General features: G+C 44.3%; 1 protein-coding gene across 1 annotated transcript in view; it reads left to right on the top strand.

Annotated features, from left to right (window-relative positions):
• The first annotated feature begins 2,180 nt into the window (after window positions 1-2,180).
• LOC117875588 (maestro heat-like repeat-containing protein family member 7) overlaps window positions 2,181-24,902 on the top strand; it is a 50,538-nt gene continuing 27,816 nt past the window's right edge. The window contains exons 1-9 of the mRNA XM_034766958.1: window positions 2,181-2,261; window positions 2,655-2,765; window positions 4,096-4,251; window positions 5,989-6,117; window positions 10,766-10,845; window positions 14,172-14,307; window positions 15,728-15,817; window positions 17,786-17,890; window positions 21,825-21,960. Of these exons, the coding sequence (XP_034622849.1) occupies window positions 4,120-4,251; window positions 5,989-6,117; window positions 10,766-10,845; window positions 14,172-14,307; window positions 15,728-15,817; window positions 17,786-17,890; window positions 21,825-21,960 (808 nt within the window). The 5' untranslated portion in view covers window positions 2,181-2,261; window positions 2,655-2,765; window positions 4,096-4,119. The remainder of the gene's footprint in view (window positions 2,262-2,654; window positions 2,766-4,095; window positions 4,252-5,988; window positions 6,118-10,765; window positions 10,846-14,171; window positions 14,308-15,727; window positions 15,818-17,785; window positions 17,891-21,824; window positions 21,961-24,902) is intronic.

Below are 24,902 nucleotides of genomic sequence, written 5' to 3'. Positions count from 1 at the left end.
CATTCTGGGATTCCTGAAGCATCCTATTTTCCTCACTGCCCTGGGGAGAGAGTACCCTGCACTGGGTCAATATCCAGTGAAACATACTTTGCTCAGTGTACTGAGCGCGGTTATGCTGGTAAGCGGGCCATGAGATAATGGTAAGTCTTCACCCTGTCGTAACCCTACCCTCACTATTTCTGAAGTATCTGGTACTGGTCATTGTTGGTGACAGAATACCAGATTAAATAGGCCTTCTAGCAATTCCTCTGTTCCTAATGTCTTGCATCAATAAAAGACCGTCAGACTAGTTGTCTCTAAATATCAGCTATTCGCATACTTTGAAAATAGGTAGCAATGAGTTTGAAGAGCTGTAAGTATTCTTCCTAACAGAGACTTTCTCTCTACCCCGATCAGCTTTTAGAAAGGTCAGTGGAAGCCATTATGGATGATGCATGGTCCTGTGAGCTTGCAAATGAGATTCTTGTGAAAAGCAAAAGCTATTCTCAGAGGCCCCAAGATAAGGTCAGTTCTGGGTGTAGGGTTTAATGAATAGGAGTGAAACAACAAATGCAGACTACCTGTGTTAGGAGAGGTTTCTGGGGAGATGAAAGTATGCAAGACTGGCTGGACTACAAGGTGCCTTGGGTCAGTGTTTAAGAAATACATATTAGAGCTCTTTCTATGGGGATCTATAAGTGATGCAGCATTAGAACAACATGTTCAACGGGGCAGTTGTCCCTGATGGCACCAGAATACCTGACACAGCAGAATTCTACAGTACAGATAATTTCTACCCTCTCCTTTCATTCTTCACTCATAACATTTAGCTTAACGGCTCTCTCTTTGATTTCATCTCCTGTTCTTGTATTTGTGTCTCCTTCCATGCTGCCTTTATGCTGGGGAAGAATCTTCCAGTCCTGGGTATCAAAGCCCTGATCCAGCAAAGCACTTAGGCACAGGTTTATTTTTCAGCACATGTGTAGGCCTCTTGACTTAACCGTCAAATTTATATGGGGAAACCTACAAAAACACAGGATTATTTGTTAGAGAAAGTGGAATTAATATTCTCTGTTAGAAGAATTTTAAATTCCCATTTGGCTTTCATTGACTGCAGTGGGACTACTCAGATGTTTAAAGTTCAGCATGTGCCACAGTAGTTTGCTGGATCGAGGTCTAAGTGGTTACACTCTCCTCATTCCAATGCCTTTTTCAAACACACGTCTGCCATAAGTCTTAGGTGGTGATCCACCCCAAAAGTGTATATTGAAGATTGCGTGCTGCAGTGGGACTACCAAAATAGTTGCTAATAACCCAGCATATATAATCTACTCTTTGTGGGCAAATTATGTTTCTCAGGTATAGTATTCCCATTATACTGTCTTCTCTTCTCTGGTTCTCCAACTATGTGGCCAGAGCCTCAAATGGTGTAAAACAATGTAGTTCCAGTGAAAATTGGAGCAGCTGGTGCTCATCACTTATTAGACTCCTACAGTGACATGTGATCATCTCTCCTTTGAGCCGGAATCGAACCAGCAACCTAAGGATTCCTATAGGCAACACCTCTACAGTCCTCCACTCTACAAGCTGAGCTTGATTACCTAACACTGTAAGACTTCATTAAACACTTGCCAGCACACAGGTATACAGAACGACTTACAAGTAAACAGAGCCATTTACAACCAATTGTCCTGGTTAATGGGAGCCATCAAGATTCCAAGCCACCATTAATGGCCCACACTTTGCATAATTACAATAGGACCTCAGTTATATTTCATATTTCTAGTTTCAGATACAAGAGTGATACATTTCTACAAATAGGATGAACACACTCAGTAGATTATAAGCTTTGTAATGATACCTTACAAGAGACCTTTTGCATGAAGCATATTCCAGTTACATTATATTCACAGTCATTAGCATATTTTCATAAAATCATATGGAGTGCAACGTCACAGAGGTCACATTGTAACTGGCTCTAGTTAGTGTTCCAACAGACTTCACAATTCTTTACTCATAGCCCATAATGATATGAAGTTCTTTCAAAGATATGAAAACACCAAAGAAATTATTTCTTCTTATATACTGCAAATGGTGAGCTCTAAAATTTATTAATGGGGAATAATCATTCCCCTGTATCTAAAGATAATCCTGTATTTTTATAGTTTTTCCCATATAAATTTTATGGGGCAGTTGTACGAGCATCAAGAAACAGAGATGTGGTGAGAGAGTACCTCAGCATTATACTGCGGACTTCTCAGCAGGAGGAAGCCGAGAGAGAGGTGAGGGAAATGGAGGGGTCATCAATGAATCTCTCTGGAGAGAGAAAGGGACTAATGAGAATTTCCATAGACTGGAGAGGGGGGCATAGAGAGAAATGGAAGAGTGACCAAATATCTCTGTGTGAACTAGAATGGGAGAAATTATGTAATCTTGGAGTGGAGGCGGGGAAAGGAAGAGGCATATAAAGGCTATCAAAGATCTTTAAGCAAACTAGGGAAAGGAGGAGAGTAATGATGGAGGAGCTAGCCTATACGAATGGAATAGAGGCCCTCCAAAGCTTGGGAAGGGATGTGGAAGGGATGTCTGGGTGGTGGAAAAGTTGGGGTGGAGGGTACAGGTGAGGAACAAGGAAAGGGAAATGTTCCATACTGAAGCATGACTCCATGTTTTAGGGGATTGCTTCTGCCATCAGTCTCGTAGCTACCCGCCACCTCAAGGACATCTTGGTGGTGCTTCAGGAATTCATTAACATTCTGAACCCAGACGAAAGCTCACCCGGTGAGGTACAGCTGATGTGTTATTTTACTGCGAAACCGTGGCTCAAGTGAGGCTTGCAAAGCAGACAGGTTTACTAGACTCCCCTCCACCCCTTCTTTTCAGTGATACTTCTGGGGTCATCTGTACTTGTTTAAAGTTACAGAGGAGAGTGCTGCCTTTTTCCAGTAGGAATTGCGTTTGTAGAAGAATGGGTTGCACTACCTGATGATGTGTGATCTTTTAGTGAAAGACCTATGACCTGGTCACTTCTGGGCTGAGGACAAACTGCTGCAGGGCACCCAATCCAATGGGCGGAAACAAAAGGCCTTCAAGAGGGGCACCACCTGTTCTGATATTTAAACTTCTGTCTCCTGAAAGAGGGTGGCACTGACCCAATATCATCCAAAATTGATCACTTTGGCCGCACAGCTCTGTCTGCTGAATACCTAGGCAGAGTAAATGTGGTCATGTAAACAGTTTAGTCCTGAAGTTTTTTCACCCCAGCTCATCACTAGAGGTTAGAGCTCATTCAGACTCTGCTTACACAATGGATATTTCTCTTGCAATATCACATCTGTTGTAAATTCCCTACTTCAAGTTTTGACTCGAGTGGATGTCCTTTTAAGAGAGAGACTGGATTTGCTCTAGTTCAATCACAAGTTATTGGCCTCAGTAGAGTTCACTCACATGGCAGGAAAGAATAATTCTCTCCTCCACTACAAGAATCACTGGGTGAAATCCTAAGGCCTATGCTATGCAGGAGGTCAGACTAGATGATCAGAATGGTCCCCTCTGCAGGGCCGGCTTTAGGCCGATTCCCCCGAATCGGGCCACATGCCTAAGAGGGCCCCGCACCCAGGCCTAAAAGGGCCCTGCGCCCTAAAGAAGAATGCCTAAATTAGGCACCATTTTAATTTTTTTACTCACCTGGCAGCGGTCCGGGTCTTCGGCAGCACGTCAGCGGCGGGTCCTTCACTTGCTCCCGGTCTTTGGCGGCATTTCGGCGGTGGGTCCTTCAGTGCCGCAGAAGACCCGGAGCGAGTGAAGGACCCGCCGCCGAAGTGCCGCCAAAGACCCGGGCTGCCGCCGGGTATTTGAATCAGGCTCCGCACTTCCTCAAGCCGCCCCTGCCCTCTGGCCATAAAGCCTATCAATCTCAGCTCTTCTGAGAACCTCTCCTTCATCTGCAGGTTTTCTCTTACCTATAGACAAATTTCTAGCACTGAATATTTGGAGAGTGAAGCAGGTGGGTGTGGGTGTGGGTGTGGATGTGGGTGGGTGGGTGGTGGGGGCGTTGTCCATGAGAGAGAGTGATCTGGAAAGATGAGTTTGCATTTATCTCCCTTTCTACTACAGGATGCACAACAGAGTAAGTGGAGTATGGCATCCAGCACCCTTCACCTTTGCTATGACCAGGTGGCCAAGGAAACAAAGGACAACATCCTGCCCTGGGTGGACCACATCCTGTCCCAAATGTTATACCACTATTGCCGCTACACTGCCTCAGCCACGGTACTGTGAACATGGACAATTGCTATGGATGTTTTTCTCTTCCTTAAACTTTAGAGTTCCTGGGGTGCAGCAATCTTTGTTTTGGGCTCAGCTTGTCTCCACTAGGAAGCTGACAGGAAACTGTCTGCTGGGACATCATCCATTATTGCTTCTCATGTGAATGTTCTGGAAAGGGGTCACCGTAAGGGCCCTATATCTGCATTGCATCCACAGCATAGAACATAGGGATTGCCATACTGAATCAAATTAGTGATCCATCTAACTAATTTTCCTGATTCTGAAGTAACACTTGCTGTTCTATAATACCCATGATCTTTCCTTTTTTAAAGATAGTAAGAGTTCTTTAAGCAGAACAAAGATTTCTGGTTTGGTGTGTTTTGGTGTTTGAAAAACCGCTCCAGAAAAAGGTAAGGTACAGTTAGCAGGTCCCTTCCCTCTACACTCCCTGTGCCTCTCCCTTGTCTGTTTTCAGATGTTTCTGAGACTAGTAGGAGAGATTGGCAGTAACCTTTTCTAGCAAGGCAGGTTTCTGAAGTGTTGTCCAAATATAGTGATCTCACTTGTCACTTGGTCATGAGAACTGGAATCAGGGAGAAAGAGGAGATTTTCTGAGATTTGCTTTCTCCGCATGGCCTGAGAACAGAAGGAGGTTTGTCAAATTCTTGGTCACAGGATCTGGTGTAGGGTGTAGAAAATGTGTCTCTTTCCATCTGATCATGGAAAGTGAGGAGATGTGATCAGTGTTACTAATGGATATTTTTATAGGTATGGTGACAGGCCAGTTTCAGGCTGTTCCCTTCTTATTTAAATTAAACTGAAAAGTTTACCTCTCGTGTAGCTTTTGATTTTTCAGATTCATATTCCAATGGTCATACATGGTGAGTTACAGCCTTAATGAAATCTTCTGTTAATCATGATAATTAAAACAAATGATACTTGTATGAAGATACTAGATACATATGGGCCCCTTTTTATGTTCCTGTATTTCAGTGGGTCATAAGGTCACAACACATAATAGTTATCCTTGCTTCTGAGTTCAGGCAATGAGAACAGATATTGGATATTAGTTGGCTAGAGAGAGAACATTTCTTAGGCTATGTCTACACTAGCACTTTTGTTGGTAAAACTTTTGTCCGTTGGATTGTGGGGAAAAACACCCACATGACTGACATAAGTTTCAGCGACAGAAGCGCTGGTGTGAGACCCTCTTCCACTGACATAGCTACCACCGCTCATTGATGGAAGTTTTATTATGCGACGGGAGAGCTCTCTCCCGTTAGCATAAAGCGGCTACATGGGAGACCTTACGGTGGCACAGCTGCGCTACTGTAAAGTCTCTAGTGTAGACACAGCCTTAGAATGTGGAACAGGCAGGATGGGTAAGGGACAGTATCTCACTATACTATGTTTTGACACGAGCACTCTAAGGCCCTATCTAGACTAAGATGTAAAGGCATGATGTTAGCTAACTTGGTCTAATTAACATCTTCTAAAACTCTAGCCTAGAGGAAGTCATTGTGTTTTAGAGTGTGATTAAACTGGTTGAGTTAAGGCCTGGCAAAGGGGAAGATGTAAACATTTTACTCTACCAGTAGAAGCTAGCTAGCTGGATCTAATATCTCACCTTTATTTTCTAGTCTATAAAGCCACAACCTAAATTGCTTTATTTCTCCTGACATTGAGTTCTGTGTCATTAATGCACTAATCTATCTTTCTCCCCATCTTGGTGGGGTTTAGAACCTAGGTCTGAAGCTGAGCTTTCTGAGGTCAATGGCTGCATTCACCAGAACTGTTGGTGACATCAGCCAGAAAGCAAAAGAAGCCCATGAATTCTCGCAGAAAGCCGTCATTGTGGCATTCATGGTGGTGAGTAAAATATACAATTGGGGCCAAATTCAGCTCTCATTTATAGTCTTAGAGTAATGCCACTGAAATCAGTGGAGTTAATCACATTTTACACCCTGGAAACGAGTGCAGAATCTGGCCGAGGGTCTCTGTTCGTTGGGTAGTTATAGAGAACTCTGAGCAACACTGACAGTAAAAAGCTGGGTGTGATGGAGTTTATACACAGAGCTCCCAAATTTTGAGCACATGGCAGCTGTACAGAGCTCTGGCACTTTGAATCAATGACCCCTGCTGGAACCTGGCTGCAAGGCTGATCCAAGCATATCTGGGATCTTCCATGGTCCCACTGATCCACTTTGTCTCCACTTATAAATATAATTGTCATTTTATTTTATAATAGTCCATACATCTCCTATAAATCAGAGCAGAGTGACTGGAGGTGGGGCCGATGTGGGTATGTAGAAGCTTGGCTGGGGATGCATAGAGGTCAGGGTGGCCTGTTATGCCTAGTGGTTAGAGCAGGAGACTCAGCGCCAGGAATCTGAGCCAAGAGTCAGAACTAAATTACCAGGAGTGATACAAGCCGGGGGCAGGGCAGGAGCAGGGCTGGAACAAGGCAAAAGCAAACCTGGAATAAGGTGGGAACAATTCTGGGAACAAGCAGGTGCAGGAGCTATCGCAGCTGTGTACAAATACTTTGAGCAACTGCTGATGTGTTGCTGCTGCTGGGCTTAAGAGCTGGTCTGCTGAATCTCCTGACCAATCAGCTGGTGTACCCAATCAGGCAGCCTACTACAGCCAGCTGTGCTTGTTAGGTTGCCCAGATACTGGTTCTGCTGCAGGCTCTGGTTCCAGATTGGCTCTACTCCAGGCCCTCATTCCTGACAGTACCCCACCCGCACTCCCAAGAATGCCTCAGAGGAGCCTCAGGGCTTGGTTTCTTGGAGTACTTCTGATGGAATTCTTACAACAGGTCTGGGGCATGGATGTTCTCTACTGGTTCCCAAACCATTTGTCCAGACCATAGTCTTTCCAGTCCACCGGGTATTGGAGCCTTCCCCTAACTCACCAAGAGTTGAGGATTTGGTTGACCATGTATTTCTCCTGTCCAAAGACTGTTATGGGTGGCGGTGGTGGTTTGGAGCAATTTGGGTAATGGAAGACATTTTCCAGGAAGAGTCAAAGGCATCCAACATGTGGTAGGAACAATACAGCACGGGATGAAGTGCACCATTTTGTTAGGAGGTTGACGATAACCAGGATTACTAACTGTCCCTGGGAGCATGGCAGTTCTACAATGAAGTCCATTGATATAGTAGACTGAGGCTGGAGGAACCCTGATTGTGGGTTGTTGGTATGGGCATACAGCTTGCAGGACTTAATATAATTCTTGCAGTAAGCTCATAGGCCTGGCCATTTGAACCTCCTCAAGACCATATTACAGCTCATGGATTAGCCGAAATGGCCTGCAAGTAGTGAATTGTGGCACAGTTTTAATACCTGAAGCTGAGGTTGTCCCCCTGGAACATAAATACAATCCAAGTGAGTGATAGAGGAGGCCATTTGGTAGTCAGAACTAGGAATCTGGTTGGGGAATTGCATCATTCAGATTCTGGTGGATCTGGGCTGCAAATGGGTTGCTGGGGAGCAGGGAGTGGATGGAGGATGTCAGATTGCTATCAATCATCCTGTTGACAAAGTTGGACACCTTGAGCATGGTGGCAGAGGGTTCTTCTCCAGGTTCATGATATTCATCTTTGTGGGATAGGGCATCTGTCTTCCTGTTTCTTGTCGCTGGGCAATAGGTTACTACAAAGTTGAAGCAAGCAAAGAAGAGGGACCAGCAGTTCTAAGTGTTAGTTAAGACATCTAGCAGTCCATAGGTACTCCAGATTCTTAAGGTCCATTAGGACTTGGACCAGAATAAGGCTTCTTCTAGGAGGCAGTGCCATTCCTCAAAAACCACCTTGATCCCTACATCCCTTTCCCAAATACATTTTTCATCCGCTGGGGTTAGCTTCCAAGATAAAAAGCACAGGAATGGAGATGTTTGTGGGGCCCCACATGGTGAGATAATATTGCACCTATGGCAAAGTTTGAGGCATTAGGCTCAATTGTAAATGGTTTAGTGGGATCTGCATGAATCCGGATGGGTGCTGAGGTGAATTCCCTCTTCAGTCAAAGGCCAACTAAGCCTCTGCAAACCAGGCCAATCTGACCCCCTTTTGCAGGAGTGCCATTATGGGTGAAACCAGGTTAGAGAGTCCCTTAATAAATTGCCTGTAGAAGTTAGAAAACCCGAGGAATTACTGGACCGGCATATGTCCTTGGGTGCAGTTCAGTCAGATATTTCCACCATCTTATGCAGGTCCATGGTGAGTTCCTTGGGCAAGACAGTTTATCCCAAGAATTCCACTCAGACATCAGAACTCTGCTGCATATTTAACAACTCACTGGCATCCCTGCCACAACATTTGAAACATGGCTTCAGCCACACGTTTGCTCTAACAAAGTCCTCAAATTGTCCCAGAAGTGGGCTTCATTTTTTTTTTTTCAGGAGCAGAGATACCCAAGCCAGGGCCACCCCAATATGCAGTCTGGTAATTAAACCCACTCTGATTTGGTCAGTGGGGTATACCTGTGGGCATAGCAGAAATAGGAGCCAACACTGATTTAGGAACCCACAACATTTGACATGATTACAATTGAACTTGTCAGGCAGGGGAGCTTGGGCTCATGGGGAGCTGGGGTTGGAGATGAAGGTGAGAGAGAGATTGGCCTTTGTACACTCCATGCGCACTGCATCAGCCACAGATCCCTTATTGTTTATGTAGGGGCTACTCGAACTTGTCAGTGACCAAGACGTGGGCAATCATGCCACGTGATTAGAGCAGGAGTTAGGCCTAGTGGTTAGAGCAGGAGTCGGTTTCCAGGATTTGGAGCCCAGGGTCAGAACCAGAGGTAGAGGCTAGATGCCAGAGGTCGGAGCCAAAGTCACAGGTCTGATTTGGATCCGAGGGTCAGAATCTGACTACCTGGAGTGAGGCCTGGTGGGGTCCAAGGCTGAACCAAGGCAGGCAAAGCAGCTATCGCAGCCTTGGGCAAATGTTTTGAACACCCGCTGAACTGCTGCAGGGCTTAAGAGCCAGTCTGCAGACCCTTCCAACCAACCAGGCAGTGTAGCCAATCAAGCAGGCCAGTTGTACTTGTTCGGTAAGGTTGTCTGGAGTCTGGCTCTGCCACAGGCCCTGATTCCTGACAAGCAGTCAGAGGCAACATTAAATGCAAGGAGACACATTGGGTAGGGGTAACATAGAGCGGCTGGCTGGGAGCCCCAGCCATGGGCCAAAGACCTGGGATATGACCGAAGAAATAATGAGAGAAGCCACCCAGTAAGAGGAAGCATGAAATGGCCAGGAGGTTGGGAGCCTGGAGGAAACCCCTAGCTGAGGCAGCAAGAAATGACTGGGTGGGCAGAGACCTACAGGAAGAATCCAGTTCAGGGGCAGCAGGTGAGGAAAGAACACTTATTCTCCCACCAAAATTTCAAATATACCCTTCCCCACTGCCACTTCCTCTCACGTCTCACTGGTTGGTGGACAGGAGGTGGGGAGGTTTTCTCAACACTGAGCAGTTTTAGACTTAGCCGGATCTGGGGAAGAAACATGCAGTCTTTGGGTCCGTGAGGCCCAACACATGGTCAGCTCTGCCTTCCCGCACATTCTCCATATGTGGAGCAGAAGAGAAGCATGCACAGAACTCAAACTCTCTACCTCCCTCAAGGTATGTCTACACTGTAATTAGACACCCATGGCTGACTCAGTCTGGCAGGGCTTGGGCTCAGGGATTGTTTAATTGTAGTGTAGATGTTCGGGCTCGGGCTGCACCCTGAGCTCTGGGATCCTCCCACCTTACAGGGTGCTAGAGTCCAGGCTGCAGCCCGAGCCAGAATGTCTACCCTGCAATTAAACAGCCCCTGAGCCCAAGCCAGCTGGATGGGACAGCCACAGGTTTTTAATTGCAGTGTAGACCTACACTCAGTGACCACCGTTTCCATGGCCTGTCAGAACTAGCCCTGCCTGCTGTTGTTGGAGTCTTTCCCCAATTTACAGTCACTCACATCTTGAATGAATGCCCAGCACCCACAGAGACCTCCTTTCAGCATTTAAACACATGCGCAACGCATACCCCTAGCACTCCAATATACAAATCAACAACCACCGACACTGCTTTTAGCCATTCACTGCTCTCGATACTGAACTTGTCATGGCACCTGTGTGCCTTTAGCAGCCCCGCCCAGAACCTCTCATAACGGCCTACCTGTTCGTTGTGGTGATATTGACTGAGCCAATTTCAGAAGGTTTTTATGGCACATGGGAAACGAGATATATCAGGGTTTGACTAGATTTCTTCCTTTAAAAAAATTATTGACGTTGTTTTAGTCACATCATCTTCTATAGTCAGAAATTCTTCTTACAATTGAGATCTGGAGAGCTCCAGAGATTAAATAGCCCCTCTGTGTCCCTCTGGAGTTAGTACTCATTGATGCTGCAGAATTTTATAATATCCCATGTATGGGTCCTTCAGGAGCAGTGAAAATAAGGATGGAGTGTTGGTGGGCAAAGCTGGAGCTCAGTTGTTGCTATTCTGTCTCCTCTTTGATTTACAGAAGCTGATTGAAGAAGAGTCAGTGAACTTGCTGTCTAACCCTGTGCGCCAGCAGGCCATGATTGTGGTCACTAACCTGAGGTATTGTGAAAGTTCAACCAGCCTTCCATCAGATTTCAGTCTTGAGTCACTGCTCCATACTACACCCAGGAATATTGGCTCCTGTGTCATGTCCTGTTTGCTAATTTGTTATCTGGAAGAAGCAGGAATATTAACTCTTTTTTGGCTTGCCTATTTTACTTTATGCTCTAGTGATCCTGAATCCAAGCACCTCTTAAAGTGAAGAACTTCTCTGTGAGGAACTAAAAAAAACCCTATAGTACAGTAGGTTTCCCTGTGGGTTTGGGTCAAAGTTTCTGTAATTTATTGCAGCATTTCTGAAACAGATACTGTGGTGTATGTGGCCTGACTGCATAGTTGAGGAGAGATCAGTAATAGAGACCACACCACAAACATTCTGTTTCTTCAGATTCTGCTCTCCTTTTTCCTGTTTAAAGGCCTGAATACAGGTTCCAAAGCACAGGAGCTGCAGAGAGACATTTGCATAGACTACAGATAGAGTACGAGTCAAATTGTGTCTGGCCCCTTTCAAGTTATGTAAGAGCCTTCTCCCCTTCCCTTGTGCCCACTTGCACGTGGGCCAGCCACAATCACAGCAGACTCTTACTCCCTAGTACTGCTGGGAGCACAAATCACCCCAAAGAGGGCAGGGAGGAAGCTAAAGACCATGGTAGGATCATGTTCTGCACTGATGAGGTTTAGCAACAGACATGGTCACTGTGCACTCCAGATGTCTAGGAAGCCTTATGCCAATCCCCAGTGTAATGGGTATATCAGGACATAGAGAGGGTATGGCCAGAGTGCATTGTGCTCCAACTATCCTCAGATGACAGACAACTCCTCAGGCTACTCTAACCACTGGGGCCGGGGCCAGGGCCAGGCAGAGAATTAGGGAGATAACCAGCTCTCTGATGGCCGCCGTCTGTACTATTCTGAGTTAAAACTCCGCACCATAGACCGTCTATCCCAAAGTTTGCCATAAAGTTGAAACAAACTCTTTTTATAGATGCATAGAATCCTGGGTAATAAGCTTCAGGGGACAAATTAGTCATTCACAAAATGTCATGAGAAATTGCTTCAACTCTCTGAATATTAATTAACCTGCTGAAACTTAATGTGCTGCTCACCTATACAGTATACTGCATATGTTGCATTAATTTGGTTGTTAGCCAGTTTAAAGTATGCTTACAGTATATTTCAGTCTTTCAACAAAGAACTGTTGAAATAATTTTGATGCCAAATACGATTTTGTTAAAAATATGGTGGTCAGTCTGGCAGAGGAGAAAGGATATGAGGAATTTTAAATAAAAGTGCATTCCAGAGCTAAGATATTACTAGCACTGAAAGCTTAAGGCAAACACTTTAAAAGCATTAGTTTACATTGTGTTTAATATCTACCAGCTGTAACCCACGAAACTGTCATAATTGTATAATAGTATTGGAGCTAGTAGAGGGTGATATAATTACCACGCACTTGAGCAAGCTTACACATGCCATGTAGTTCAGGGAAGTGGTGCATACTTATGCTGGGCAGAATTCAATTTTTATTTTTTATAATTTTGACAGATAATATTGAAGTTTATTTTAGGTACTTTTTTATTTTTATGAATTTAAATGTTCACAGTTGTGGGGAATCCGACAATAATTATTTAATGACAGTAGATGTCAATTTATAACTGTTAAGGCAAATTATCAACATCACATGTCAAAATATACAACAGGGGTCGGCAACCTGTGGCACGCTGCTGCCTGCCGGGGTCCTGGCTCCACTCAGCCCCCTCGCCCACCAATTTCTCCTGCGGGGGCAGGAGGCAGAAGCTTGGTCATGCCAGCAGCCAAGCTCCCTGCTCCCCCACTTCTTCCCTCAGCGTGGTGCTTTCCTGCCCCTCCCCCTCCCTCTCCCTGCTGCTGATCAGCTGATCGCCCTTGCGAGGGGGAGCAGGAGTGGAGCCGAGCTGAGCCGCAGCGTGCTTGCTGCTCCAGGGAGGAAGCAGAGAAGAGGTGGGGATGGGGCATATCCCCTCCAGCCCCCTGCCGTAAGCACCCACACAAGCTGAGCACCCCAGCCCTCTGCCCTGACCCCTGAAGCCCCCCACACACCTCCAGTCCCAGTTCTGACTCCTGCATTCCCACACACACTAGGCCCCCCAAACCCAATGCCCTGACTCTTGCACCCCCCACATCCCCACACCCACCCTGAGCACCAAACGGGAGCACCTGCACCCACCCCCCACATACCCACCTGCACCTCCGGTCTGGGGTTCCAGCTGATGGCCCCTTGCCAGCTGGGGTCCCGCAGGCCCTGCTCAGCCCGCTGCTGAACTAAGTGAACAGAACCCCAGGCCGGCAGCGGGCTGAGTGGGCCAGCGGCGTAAGATCAGCATTTTAATTTAATTTTAAATTAAGCTTCTTAAACATTTTGAAAATCTTGTTTATTTTACATACAATAATAGTTTAGTTATATAATATAGACTTATAACGAGAGACCTTCTAAAAAACGTTAAAATGTATTACCGGCACGCGAAACCTTAAGTCAAAGTGAATAAGTGAAGACTCGGCACACCACTTCTGAAAGGTTGCCGACCCCTGATATGCAAAGAATATATCCAAATCAAACTCCAAGTTCTCAAGCAGCATTTTTCTTTCTTTGCCTATGTGTACATTTTGATGATTATCAGTGGAAATATTTTTGTGTTGGTATGGTGAAATTGACATTTATTGACATTTACCAATAAAAATCTAATCATTCCAAGCCTGTACACGCTGTACAACATTCACATTGTGACAGGCAAACACATAAACGTGCTATATGTACAAAGGAAGGCACTACAGTATTGTGGCCACTAGATGGTGCCGCTATAATTTCTGACTAAAGCAATGGAAGCCTTGTGGTTTACAAAATTAATATTTTAAATGTCAATAAAACTTCAGAGTTCAAACATAGTTTGTTCCCTAGTTTATACCAATATTTACCCATAAGAAATATTTATTGACAATCAGAGCTAGCTTACTGCATGCTTTATGAACTCCGAACTAAAGAAAGTGAGGAAAAGCTAATTTTCCTATCTTTGGCCTATGAATTTATCCCCAAGTAGGATATTATTAAAATCAGTTTTGGTGCATTATATTAGAGCAGTTATCTCTGTACCAAAACACACACACACACACACACACACACACACACACACACACACACACACACACACATTTCTATTGCTTACTATGGTCAGAACAAACACCCCATTAAGTTTGGGGGTGTTTAAAGAATAATGGATGATATATTTTTCTTACCTTAGATTCCAGACATTGTTATGACTCTCATTAAGGGGACTTCTCTCTTTTGTTAGAAAGCTGAAGCCACCACTAAAGTCTGAGAAGAAAGCTGTTCTACTCCGGGCATGCTATAAAAGTGTCTTTTCTCTGCCTCCAGTAGAGATCATGTTAGCAGAGGCATGTGATAATATACAATGCCAACACCCAGAGGTAATCTGTCCTTTAAAAAAATACAGTCATAAAAGAAGCCCCATGTGTCTTTAATTTAGCAGTCCTCCTGGGGATGGTGACATATTGGGCCTGATAAGAAAAAATGTTGAGTCCTACTTACACTTTTTGACCAGCAGGATAATATTACAAGTTGAATATGATCCTGGATGCCAAGAAGCAGATATTGTCTATTGGATCATGGCAATGAAGAGCAAGTAGTCTAACTAGGCAACCCAGTCTGCAGAATTCAACTGATGTCTAATTAAAGAGACAAAACCTGTTAGTAAGAGATAGCACATGGCAAGGTGTGCAATCAGCCAATGTATGCACACCTGGGTCTGTGTGCTAAGGATGCATCTGTTCTGCTTAGTCTCAAATTACTTCACCACTAATAGAGCTAAAGGGAAATAATGGAATTGCACAGTTCCAGATTTACCAGGATTCTGGCTCTTTAGCAGACAACTGTTCTAATATCATAATAATAGGGGGTCTTCTCTTAGCTAGGGAAGGACAGGAAAAAAATATTATTATCCCGATGACACAATTTCATATTTAAATGGTGAGTTCTTTTTCTCACTTTCTGACTTGGTGCGTATGTAGCCCAGTGCGTATGTAGCAATTTAGCTGTTATTCATCTGGCTTTGTATCAGAATCTCTGCTGAGAATGGCAAACTTATTTCACATCTTGTTCTTAGAAGGAATTTAAGGCAGATTGCCAGAAAATAATATCAGAGGGGTAGCCGTGTTAGTCTGGATCTGTAAAAAGCAACAGAGTCCTGTGGCACCTTATAGACTAACAGGCCTATTGGAGGTTAGTTCAATCAGGGAGGATGAGGCCCTCTTCTAGCAGTTGAGGTGTGAACACCAAGGGAGGAGAAACTGCTTTTGTAATTGGCTAGCCATTCACTGGCCAATCCTCCCTGACTGAACTAACCTCCTTATCTCTAGACTGATTCTTGTCTGAATATTTATATCTACCTCTGGAAATTTCCACTACATGCATCTGACGAAGTGGGTATTCACCCACGAAAGCTTATGCTCCAATACATCTGTTAGTCTATAAGATGCCACAGGAATCTTTGTCGCTTTTTACAGAAAATAATAGTGAGTGCATATATCTGAAGCAGAGAAATAATTATTCCTATTTATCAGATCAGAAAACTTTCCCTGTGTATCGTAGGTGCTTATATGGCCCCCATTACCAGGTGTCTGAGCACCACACAATTTTTAATGTATTTATCCTCACAACACCCCTGTAAGGTAGGGAAATGCTATTATCCCTATTTTACAGATAGGGAACTGAGGCATAGAGAGACTAAGGAACTCATCCTATCTCTCTAAAGAAGTATTTCTACACCTCACGTTGCTTGTAGCATGTCAGATTGTATGACACTGACTATTGTACTGCCTCTTCCTCTAGTCTCTGTACAAGGAAACTATAGATGCCTTGAGAGGAATGCTTGAGGGTTTGGTATTTGAATGTCCTGTGGAGGCCCAGAAGATTTTGGAGGTAAGCAGTAGTGGGGCATCCAAGAGAGGAAAAGAGAATTATAGATGAGAGATTAAACAATCAAGGTTCAACTGTCCCCTCTGAGTTCAGGGCTGAATTAAGACAATCTAGGGCTCTAGGCACACCACAACATGGGAGCTCTATGCCCCAGCATCTTGACCCTATCCCCCCATCAAAGGGAATGGCAGTGGCAGGGAGCTCCCTCTCTTGTCCCAAAGAGGCAGGGACAGTCATATGGGACCCCTGAGACCCTCAAGATCAGCATCAGAACCCCATTATGCTGGAGAGAAGCAGGGAGGGCCTCTTAATCCCAGAGAGACAGGGATGGCAGTAAAGGGCCTTCCTAGTACTTAGCCTAGCAGCCAGAGTATATCTGGTTAGGTGGGTGGTCTGGGCCCACTCTTCTCTTTCTGCCATACATAGAGTACTTTGCTGGTATGTTTTGGCAGGATGGTTTGTGTTCCCTTGGAGTTTATACCCCATTGAGATGCACGGAGCAGTTCACACCTCTGAGAACTGTTGTTTCAGGCTCTTTGCAGACGCAGGCGGGCATCTCTACAACACTATGCTCAGATCATGTTTTCAAACTTTTCTTAACAATCATGAAAGCTGAGCTTCTGCCCTGATGAGACAACTCCAAGAGTTGGGGTCCTGGGCACAAGCCTATAGGTCCAATTTTTAACTGTATTTAAGCATCTCATTTTCAGAAGTGATTTAGGCACTTAGGAGCCCAATGAAATTTTGGCTCCTATGTGCCTAAATCCCTTTTGATACATAGGCTCCTAAATCAGTTGCTCATTGCAATGCTGTGTGCAGCAATGCCTAAATACCTTTAAAAATCTGGGCCACAGTGTTTATGCCTTAATTAGCCCTCCCATACTCTTCTCTTTTCAGAGATTATATGTTAGAGAGATTATAAGGGTACGTCTTCACTACCCGCCATATCAGCGGGTAGTAATCGATTTATCCGGGATCGATATATCGCGTCTTGTTAAGACGCGATATATCGATCCCCGAACGCGCTCACCGTCGACTCCGGAACTCCACCAGAGCGAATGGCGGTAGTGCAGTCGACGGGGGAGCCGCGGCCGTTGATCCCGCGCCGTGTGGACCCCAGGTAATTCGATCTTAGATACTTCGACTTCAGCTACGCTATTCGCGTAGCTGAAGTTGCGTATCTTAGATCGATCCCCCCAGCGTAGCCCAGCCCTAATACTGCAGGGCACAGGGGTGCTGGAACAATTTGTATTGTGGGGGTGCTGAGAGCCATTGAATCAAACTGTAAACCCTGTATATGATAGAAACCACTTCAAGCCAGGGGGTGCGGCAGCACCCCTAGTTCCAGCTCCTATGTCAGGGTGTTAGAACAATCTAATGTATGTAAAAGAAATGTCAACACTTTTATAACAACTGAGTAATATACTTCCCTCCTCTTCCCTCTCTGAAGCTCTTTCCCCCAGATCTTGACTTGTAGGCAGGAGAGACGTTCTCCCCCCACAAATCTCACTCTCCCTAGAAAAGTTGGGCAGGATAAGCCTCCTATGTGGTATTACCTTAATTTCCAGAGATAAAAATAGACTTCATTTTATACCCTATCAAATTCTGAATCCACTGACTACGATTCAGAGCGAAGGAAGGAGCCACTCTTTGGCAGAGCAGATTATTATGCCAGTCTTTCTTCTCAGTGGAACTATATTATAGGATGGATTTCTGGAAAATACAGAAGAGAATCCTCTTTCAGAAAACCCATAAACTTTATTTACATAGAGAGGAGAATGCTACGTTTTTTAATCTGACCCACCACTAGACAAAGGACCCACCACATCCTCAGCTGGTGTAAATCAGAGAAGTTTCTCTGAAGTCAGTGGCACTACTCCAGTTTACACCAGCTACTGGCAGATTTGGGCCACAATCTTTTAGGAGTTTACTGTTTTTGTGAGCAGTGATCTCCTTCATTTTTTCCTACAGTACCTCGAGCCCTGGCTAATCTCCAGAAAGGATCATGAGCGGGAACGAGCAATGTGGTGCAGTGCCCGGATCCTAAGATGTGTGGCCAAGCTTCCCAATTTTGACGTGAGTAACCCTTCACCTGTACTGACCTGACTCAGTAAAGAACATACACTTCAGCACATACATTTGCCCAAATAAGCAGCCTACTACTCACAGAACAAACAACAAAATGTAGGACCTGATACTGCATCTATTGAAGTCAGTAGGAGCTTTGCCAGTGATTTCAGTGGACTCAAGCTCTGATAGATTTTATTTTTCTGACAAATTATCCTGAAATCCTTACTGGCACTGTGTCTGCTCAGACTTCTCCCTGGAGAAGTTATTCACTTCAATCCATTCCCCAAAGTGATGTCAATGTAAAGTCAATGCAAACAGCATTGGTCTTTCAAAACTTCTCAGGGCAAGAAAAAAAGTTATTTCCTCTCCTGTTTAGGCTGTTTTTTGTTGAATCTTTTTGTCTTGCAATAATATTTATGGCAGTTGTACCACCAGCTTTACTATGGAATTTAATCACCCACAAAGCTGGTTGTTGCCTTGTATAATCCTAACCCAAAATATATTGGTATTCCTTAAGTGTACTGAATGGTGCTGCAGAAACAAGAAATACATATCAATGGTTTCTAAACTGCTAGACAAAAAACTTCACTATACAGGTAACATTATAAGTAAGTATCATTTAATTAAATATAACATCATAGTTATATGAAACGTTTGAGACAAGTTTTTGTAAACAACTTTAAATATGGCCCAGTATCAACACCCATCTCCGTCTACCCACAACCCCCCCCCCCACTTCACTCCAAAATGTATCTCCTCTCCATTTCCAATAGTAACCATAAAACCTCATCTCATATTCTGTGTATAATAAAGATGGATCTGAGCTGAGAAATCTGAATCTGAACTTTCCCAAAGTTTACAGGGTGGTGGTTTTTGGTTTGGGTCCATGTGTAGTAATCACCAGCCTAGAAGCCAATTATATCCAGAGTCATGTATATCCAGAGAGTCAGTGCAGCTTCTATCTGGTAGATCCACTATTGGCATGGTTATCTCATTAAGGCAATTGCAAGAAAAGTGTCAAGAACAAGAAAATCCTCTCTGTGGATTTCATCGATCTTATGAAGGATTTTAACCTGGTCAGAAGAAAGGGCCACTTCCAACTATTAGAGATATTGGTTGCCCCTCGATCCTCCTCAGTCTTTTTCAGTACTTCCATGATGGCATGAAGGCTCAAGTCCAGTGTGATGGTGATCAGTCTGACAGTTTTTTGAAAGCTGCTGGGCTGTCAAACTGGGAGGTGTTTTGGCACCTGGTATATTCCTCTCTCTGCTGCTTTGTCATGCTTTCTCATCTAGCACCAAGGGGTTTACGTTTTCATGCAAAATTAGATGGAAAACTCCGCAACATTGCATGTCTAAGAGGAAAAAGCAAAGTCAGACATCTGCTGCTAAGAGAACTTATTTTCACTGATGATGCAGTTCTTGTCACGCACAGTGAAGAGGAGCTCCATCAACTTTCCATCAGCTTGTGAGGAATTTGGACTAAGCATCAGTCTAAAGAAGACAAAGATTATGGCACAAGGTGTGTTGAAAACATGATCCACCAGAACTTCTAATAGTAGTACCTAGCTTGAAGTTGTGGCACAAGTTCTGCTCTCTAGAATCAATTGTATTGAATAACTTCTCTCTAGATGGTGAGCTTAATGTTCACACCTGAAAGGCAGCCACCACATTCAGCCTACTAACCAAGCGTGGGTGACAGGGAACCGACACTGAACACCAAGATACAGGTTTCCATGTGTGCATTTTGAGCATGCTGCTGTATGGTGGCAAGACCTGGACCGGCCACAGCAGGCATGAGAGAAGGCTAAATACCTTCCATGTGTGCTGTCTTCACCATATTCTAAATATCAAGTGGGAAACCAAAGTTCCTGATGCTGAAATACTTTAGGGGAAAAAAATGACCAAGTCTAATCCCTATTCTCAAACACAGATATCTCTATGGGTTTGGTCATCTGCACCAGATGGATGATGGGTGCATTCCAAAGGATTGCCTATATAAGGAACCTGTGGATATCCACTCAAAGGCCACTAGGCCAGCCTAGGCTCAGGTTCAAAAGTGTTTGCAAAAGGGACTAGAAAACTTTCAACATTGACATCAGAAGTGGGTGAGATACAGCTAGCAACAGACTAGTAGTGCACTGGCTTCATCTTCTGGCCCTACGCTTTACACCTGCATTGTCTGTGGCAAGGACCATTGCTTGAGAATCAGACTTTTTAGCCACTTGCGATGCTGCTGCATGACGCATAGCAACATAACTGCTTTAGCACTTACACCATCATCTTTCGATATGGACGGTTGCCATTCATAAACCAACTACTACGAACCTTATATCAGCTTGGCTATTTTTTAGTTCACCTAACCATTCATGGAGAAACACACCAACATCTCTCACCTATATACAGTAAAGAAACCTCCTTCTTGATCTTCCATTCCACTCCTTCTTGAGCTTCCATTCCACTGAGAACCCAATTTTCTTCATTTACCTTCAACATATAGAGTAGAAATCCTATTCTGTATACCTTCTCCATCCTCCCCACATGGCTCCATCTAGAAACAGGCCTGATATCTGCTACACAGATTCTCTGCAGTTACCAGAGAGCCACAATCATTGAGGCACCCATGTAGAATATATTACATTTTCACTTGTTGTCAATGAGGTGAACAGTTTCTAAAGTTATTGGTCCCTTGTACAATGCCAGTCGTGCAAAGGGGGTTTAAAGCTGCCCTAAGTGGGCAGTTGGATATTCCTCTGGCATGAGGGAATTCAGGAGAGATGTCAGGCTCTTAGAGCTGGCTTTAAGCCACTCCCTCACAGTGCTGTTTTATGCCCCAGCAAAAGTGACATGATAGGAGCATTCTATGCTCCATCAATCCCCACTGGTGTAAGAGCCCCACTTAGAGCAATCTTGAGGCTGTTCAAAGTTGTGCTGGGGACCAACCAAATCCCTAGAATTCTTGGGTATCAATGGGGAAGGAGAAAAAACACCCCTTGCTCTTCCCCTCAGGTGTGCGAAGTAGTACTCTAGTGCATCTTTGGGTCTGGCCCATTGTCATCATAGGCAGTGCTTCTAATACACCAGTATCTCCATTAGGTGGGTGGTGAGTAGCAGATTTAGATCACAGTGAAGACTGTGTGCAGAACCTTAATTTCTAATATTCAGGCTTTCAAACTATTTTATTTTTAACTACAATATGCTAATTTGAGACTATAGCTGAAGCAACATATTGTGTTAGGAGGGAAATGCTTAAAACACACAACAAACATTTATTCAGAATTCATTCTTATTAAATAAAAACAATACGTCTCTAACTAACCCTACGACAGGACCACCCCAGCCTCTGGGCCTGATTCCAGTCTCATGCAGTGTATGTTAAGAGGGAGAGCACTGAAATCACCTGTGTCGCATTGGTGAGGTGTGTCAAATCACCCACAGGCTCTTCAGAAACAAACTGGGAAAGCTTCAAGGCTCACACTGCATTCTTAGAGCTTGCCTATACTGGCCTCTTTTCTCTGAAATTTCCACCTTGCTAACACTAGTGCAGTTCCCCAACATGTAAAATTGTATGTAGTCAGAATAATAGCGTTTTGGCCCTTGTTTGCCCAGGTGTAAATGACTAAACACAAGGTGCAGGGAAGCAGAGAATCAGGCCCTTTACCTTTGTGTTGATGATGACTCTTTGTTATTGGATATCCTGTTTGATTATGGGGCTTTTGTTGGCATATTTAAATGCCATAAACGTTTTCAGTGTTTAAAGATACCCAGATTTTATAAGCACAGTAATGTACTCCACAGTGTGTGCTCGGCAGCCAATCTACACACACCCATCATAAGCGTGTTAACAGGCACAAGGCCCAGGTATGTCCATATATTCCCTGATGATCACACACCCTTTATATGTTATCTATTGCTAATTGGCTTCTTCTCTTTTTAATTAGACATCAATTGAATTCAGCAGACTGGGTCGCCTGGTTAGGCTGCTTGCCCTTCGATGCCATGACCCTGTGGACAACATCTGCTTCTTGGCAGCCCGGGCAGTATACAACTTGTATTGTATCCAGCTGGTTAAAAAGCGTAAGTAAACACCCTTTTTCTACATCACTGGAAACTGAAAACTTCCTCCTTGGAGCTAACCCTTACAAGCCTTTCTTATTATTACCAACAGATTAGTTTCAAAGTCCTAATGTAATCATTTCTGTTATTTTATAGCGCGGCATTGCATCATCAGGAAAGTAGTGAAATGGGCTACAGCTGCTGCTATTTATTTATTTATTTATTTTTTAGGATACGTTTCCAGTTGAGCCCACAGTGCCCTGCATGGAGTACAGAGACATGGCTCCCTGCCTTGATGAGCTTATCAGTGCTGGAACAGAACTGTTGTGCCTGGGAGTGTCATTGAAATAGATGCATGTTTCCCTGAGGGCGGTGGAGGGATAAGGGAAGGGAAATGAAAGGGAAAGAGCAAAGTACACAGAGAAATGAAATACAATACACCTCTACCCCGATATAACGTGACCCGATATAACATGAATTCGGATATAATGTGGTAAAGCAGTGCTCCAGCGGGGCGGGGCTGCGCGCTGCAGCGGATCAAAGCAAGTTCGATATAATGCAGTTTCACCTATAACGTGGTAAGATTTTTTGGCTCCCAAGGACAGTGTTATATCGGGGTAGAGGTGTATATGCAGTTGTTTATAACAAGTATCTAGTATTAAGGTCATATTTGTCAAACTGAGGAGTACCTCGCCCTGGGAGGGCTTGAAGGAGTAGCTGTGGGGTAGGAAGAAAGTGTGGACAAGCCTCCCAATCATTCTCCAGAATCTCTGCTTTCATTCAAAAAAAAAAAAAAAAAAAAAATCGCTGGCCATTATGGTTTGAAAAGAAAACCTTGAAAATATGTTTACCAAGTATAACCAATGTAGAGGTGTATGCCGGAGCTTGCAGAGACCCAGAAACAATATCTCTGAGGTGTGAACTGTGCCATTCATTTCAATGGGTGCTAATTTGGGTGCCAATATTGATATTTTTTGTGTCAACATTGTTAACTATAGGTTTCAGAGTAACAGCCGTGTTAGTCTGTATCCGCAAAAAGAAGAACAGGAGTACTTGTGGCACCTTAGAGACTAACAAATTTATTAGAACATAAGCTTTCGTGGACTACAGCCCACTTCTTCGGATGCATATAGAATGGAACATATATTGAGGAGATATATATACACACATACAGAGAGCATAAACAGGTGGGAGTTGTCTTACCAACTCTGAGAGGCCAATTAATTAAGAGAAAAAAAAACTTTTGAAGTGATAATCAAGCTAGGCCAGTACAGACAGTTTGATAATAGGTGTGAGAGTACTTACAAGGGGAGATAGAGTCAATGTTTGTAATGGCTCAGCCATTCCCAGTCCTTATTCAAACCGGAGTTGATTGTGTCTAGTTTGCATATCAATTCTAGCTCTGCAGTCTCTCTTTGGAGTCTGTTTTTGAAGTTTTTCTGTTGTAATATAGCCACCCGCAGGTCTGTCACTGAATGACCAGACAGGTTAAAGTGTTCTCCCACTGGTTTTTGAGTATTTTGATTCCTGATGTCAGATTTGTGTCCATTAATTCTTTTGCGTAGAGACTGTCCGGTTTGGCCAATGTACATGGCAGAGGGGCATTGCTGGCACATGATGGCATATATCACATTGGTAGATGTGCAGGTGAACGAGCCCCTGATGGTATGGCTGATGTGATTAGGTCCTATGATGATGTCACTTGAATAGATATGTGGACAGAGTTGGCATCGGGGTTTGTTACAAGGATAGGTTCCTGGGTTAGTGGTTTTGTTCAGTGATGTGTGGTTGCTGGTGAGTATTTGCTTTAGGTTGGGGGGTTGTCTGTAAGCGAGGACAGGTCTGTCTCCCAAGATCTGTGAGAGTAAAGGATCATCTTTCAGGATAGGTTGTAGATCTCTGATGATGCGCTGGAGAGGTTTTAGTTGGGGGCTGAAGGTGACAGCTAGTGGTGTTCTGTTATTTTCTTTGTTGGGCCTGTCTTGTAGGAGGTGACTTCTGGGTACTCGTTTGGCTCTGTCAATCTGTTTTTTCACTTCAGCAGGTGGGTATTGTAGTTTTAAGAATGCTTGATAGAGATCTTGTAGGTGCTTGTCTCTATCCGAGGGATTGGAGCAAATGCGGTTATATCTTAGAGCTTGGCTGTAGACAATGGATCGTGTGGTGTGTCCTGGATGGAAGCTGGAGGCATGCAGGTAAGTGTAGCGGTCAGTAGGTTTCCGGTATAGGGTGGTATTGATGTGACCATCGCTTATTAGCACAGTAGTGTCCAGGAAATGGACCGCTTGTGTGGATTGATCTAGGCTGAGGTTGATGGTGGGATGGAAATTATTGAAATCATGGTGAAATTCCTCAAGGGCTTCTTTTCCATGGGTCCAGATGATGAAGATGTCATCAATGTAGCGCAAGTAGAGTAGGGGCGTTAGGGGACGAGAGCTAAGGAAGCGTTGTTCTAAGTCAGCCATAAAAATGTTGGCATATTGTGGGGCCGTGCGGGTACCCATAGCAGTGCCGCTGACTTGAAGGTATATATTGTCCCCAAATGTGAAATAGTTGTGGGTGAGGACAAAATCACAAAGTTCAGCCACCAGGTTAGCTGTGACATTATCAGGGATACTGTTCCTGATAGCTTGTAGTCCATCTTTGTGTGGAATATTGGTGTAGAGGGCTTCTACGTCCATAGTGGCCAGGATGGTGTTTTCTGGAAGATCACCGATGGATTGTAGTTTCCTCAGGAAGTCAGTGGTGTCTCGAAGATAGCTGGGAGTGCTGGTAGCGTAGGGTCTTAGGACAGAGTCTACATAACCAGACAAGCCTGATGTTAGGGTGCCAATGCCTGAGATGATGGGGCGTCCAGGATATCCAGGTTTATGGATCTTGGGTTTATGGACCTCTGAACAGCATACTAACCCACAGAATCCTCCCTACCAGCACTACAAAAAAAAGGATTCTGCATGGACTCC

Source organism: Trachemys scripta, chromosome 3 (genome assembly GCF_013100865.1).
Source record: "Trachemys scripta elegans isolate TJP31775 chromosome 3, CAS_Tse_1.0, whole genome shotgun sequence".
Classification (NCBI taxonomy): Eukaryota; Metazoa; Chordata; order Testudines; family Emydidae; genus Trachemys; species Trachemys scripta.
The sequence above is the reverse complement of the archived record's forward strand: the minus strand, read 5'-3'. Positions and strand labels throughout refer to the sequence as shown.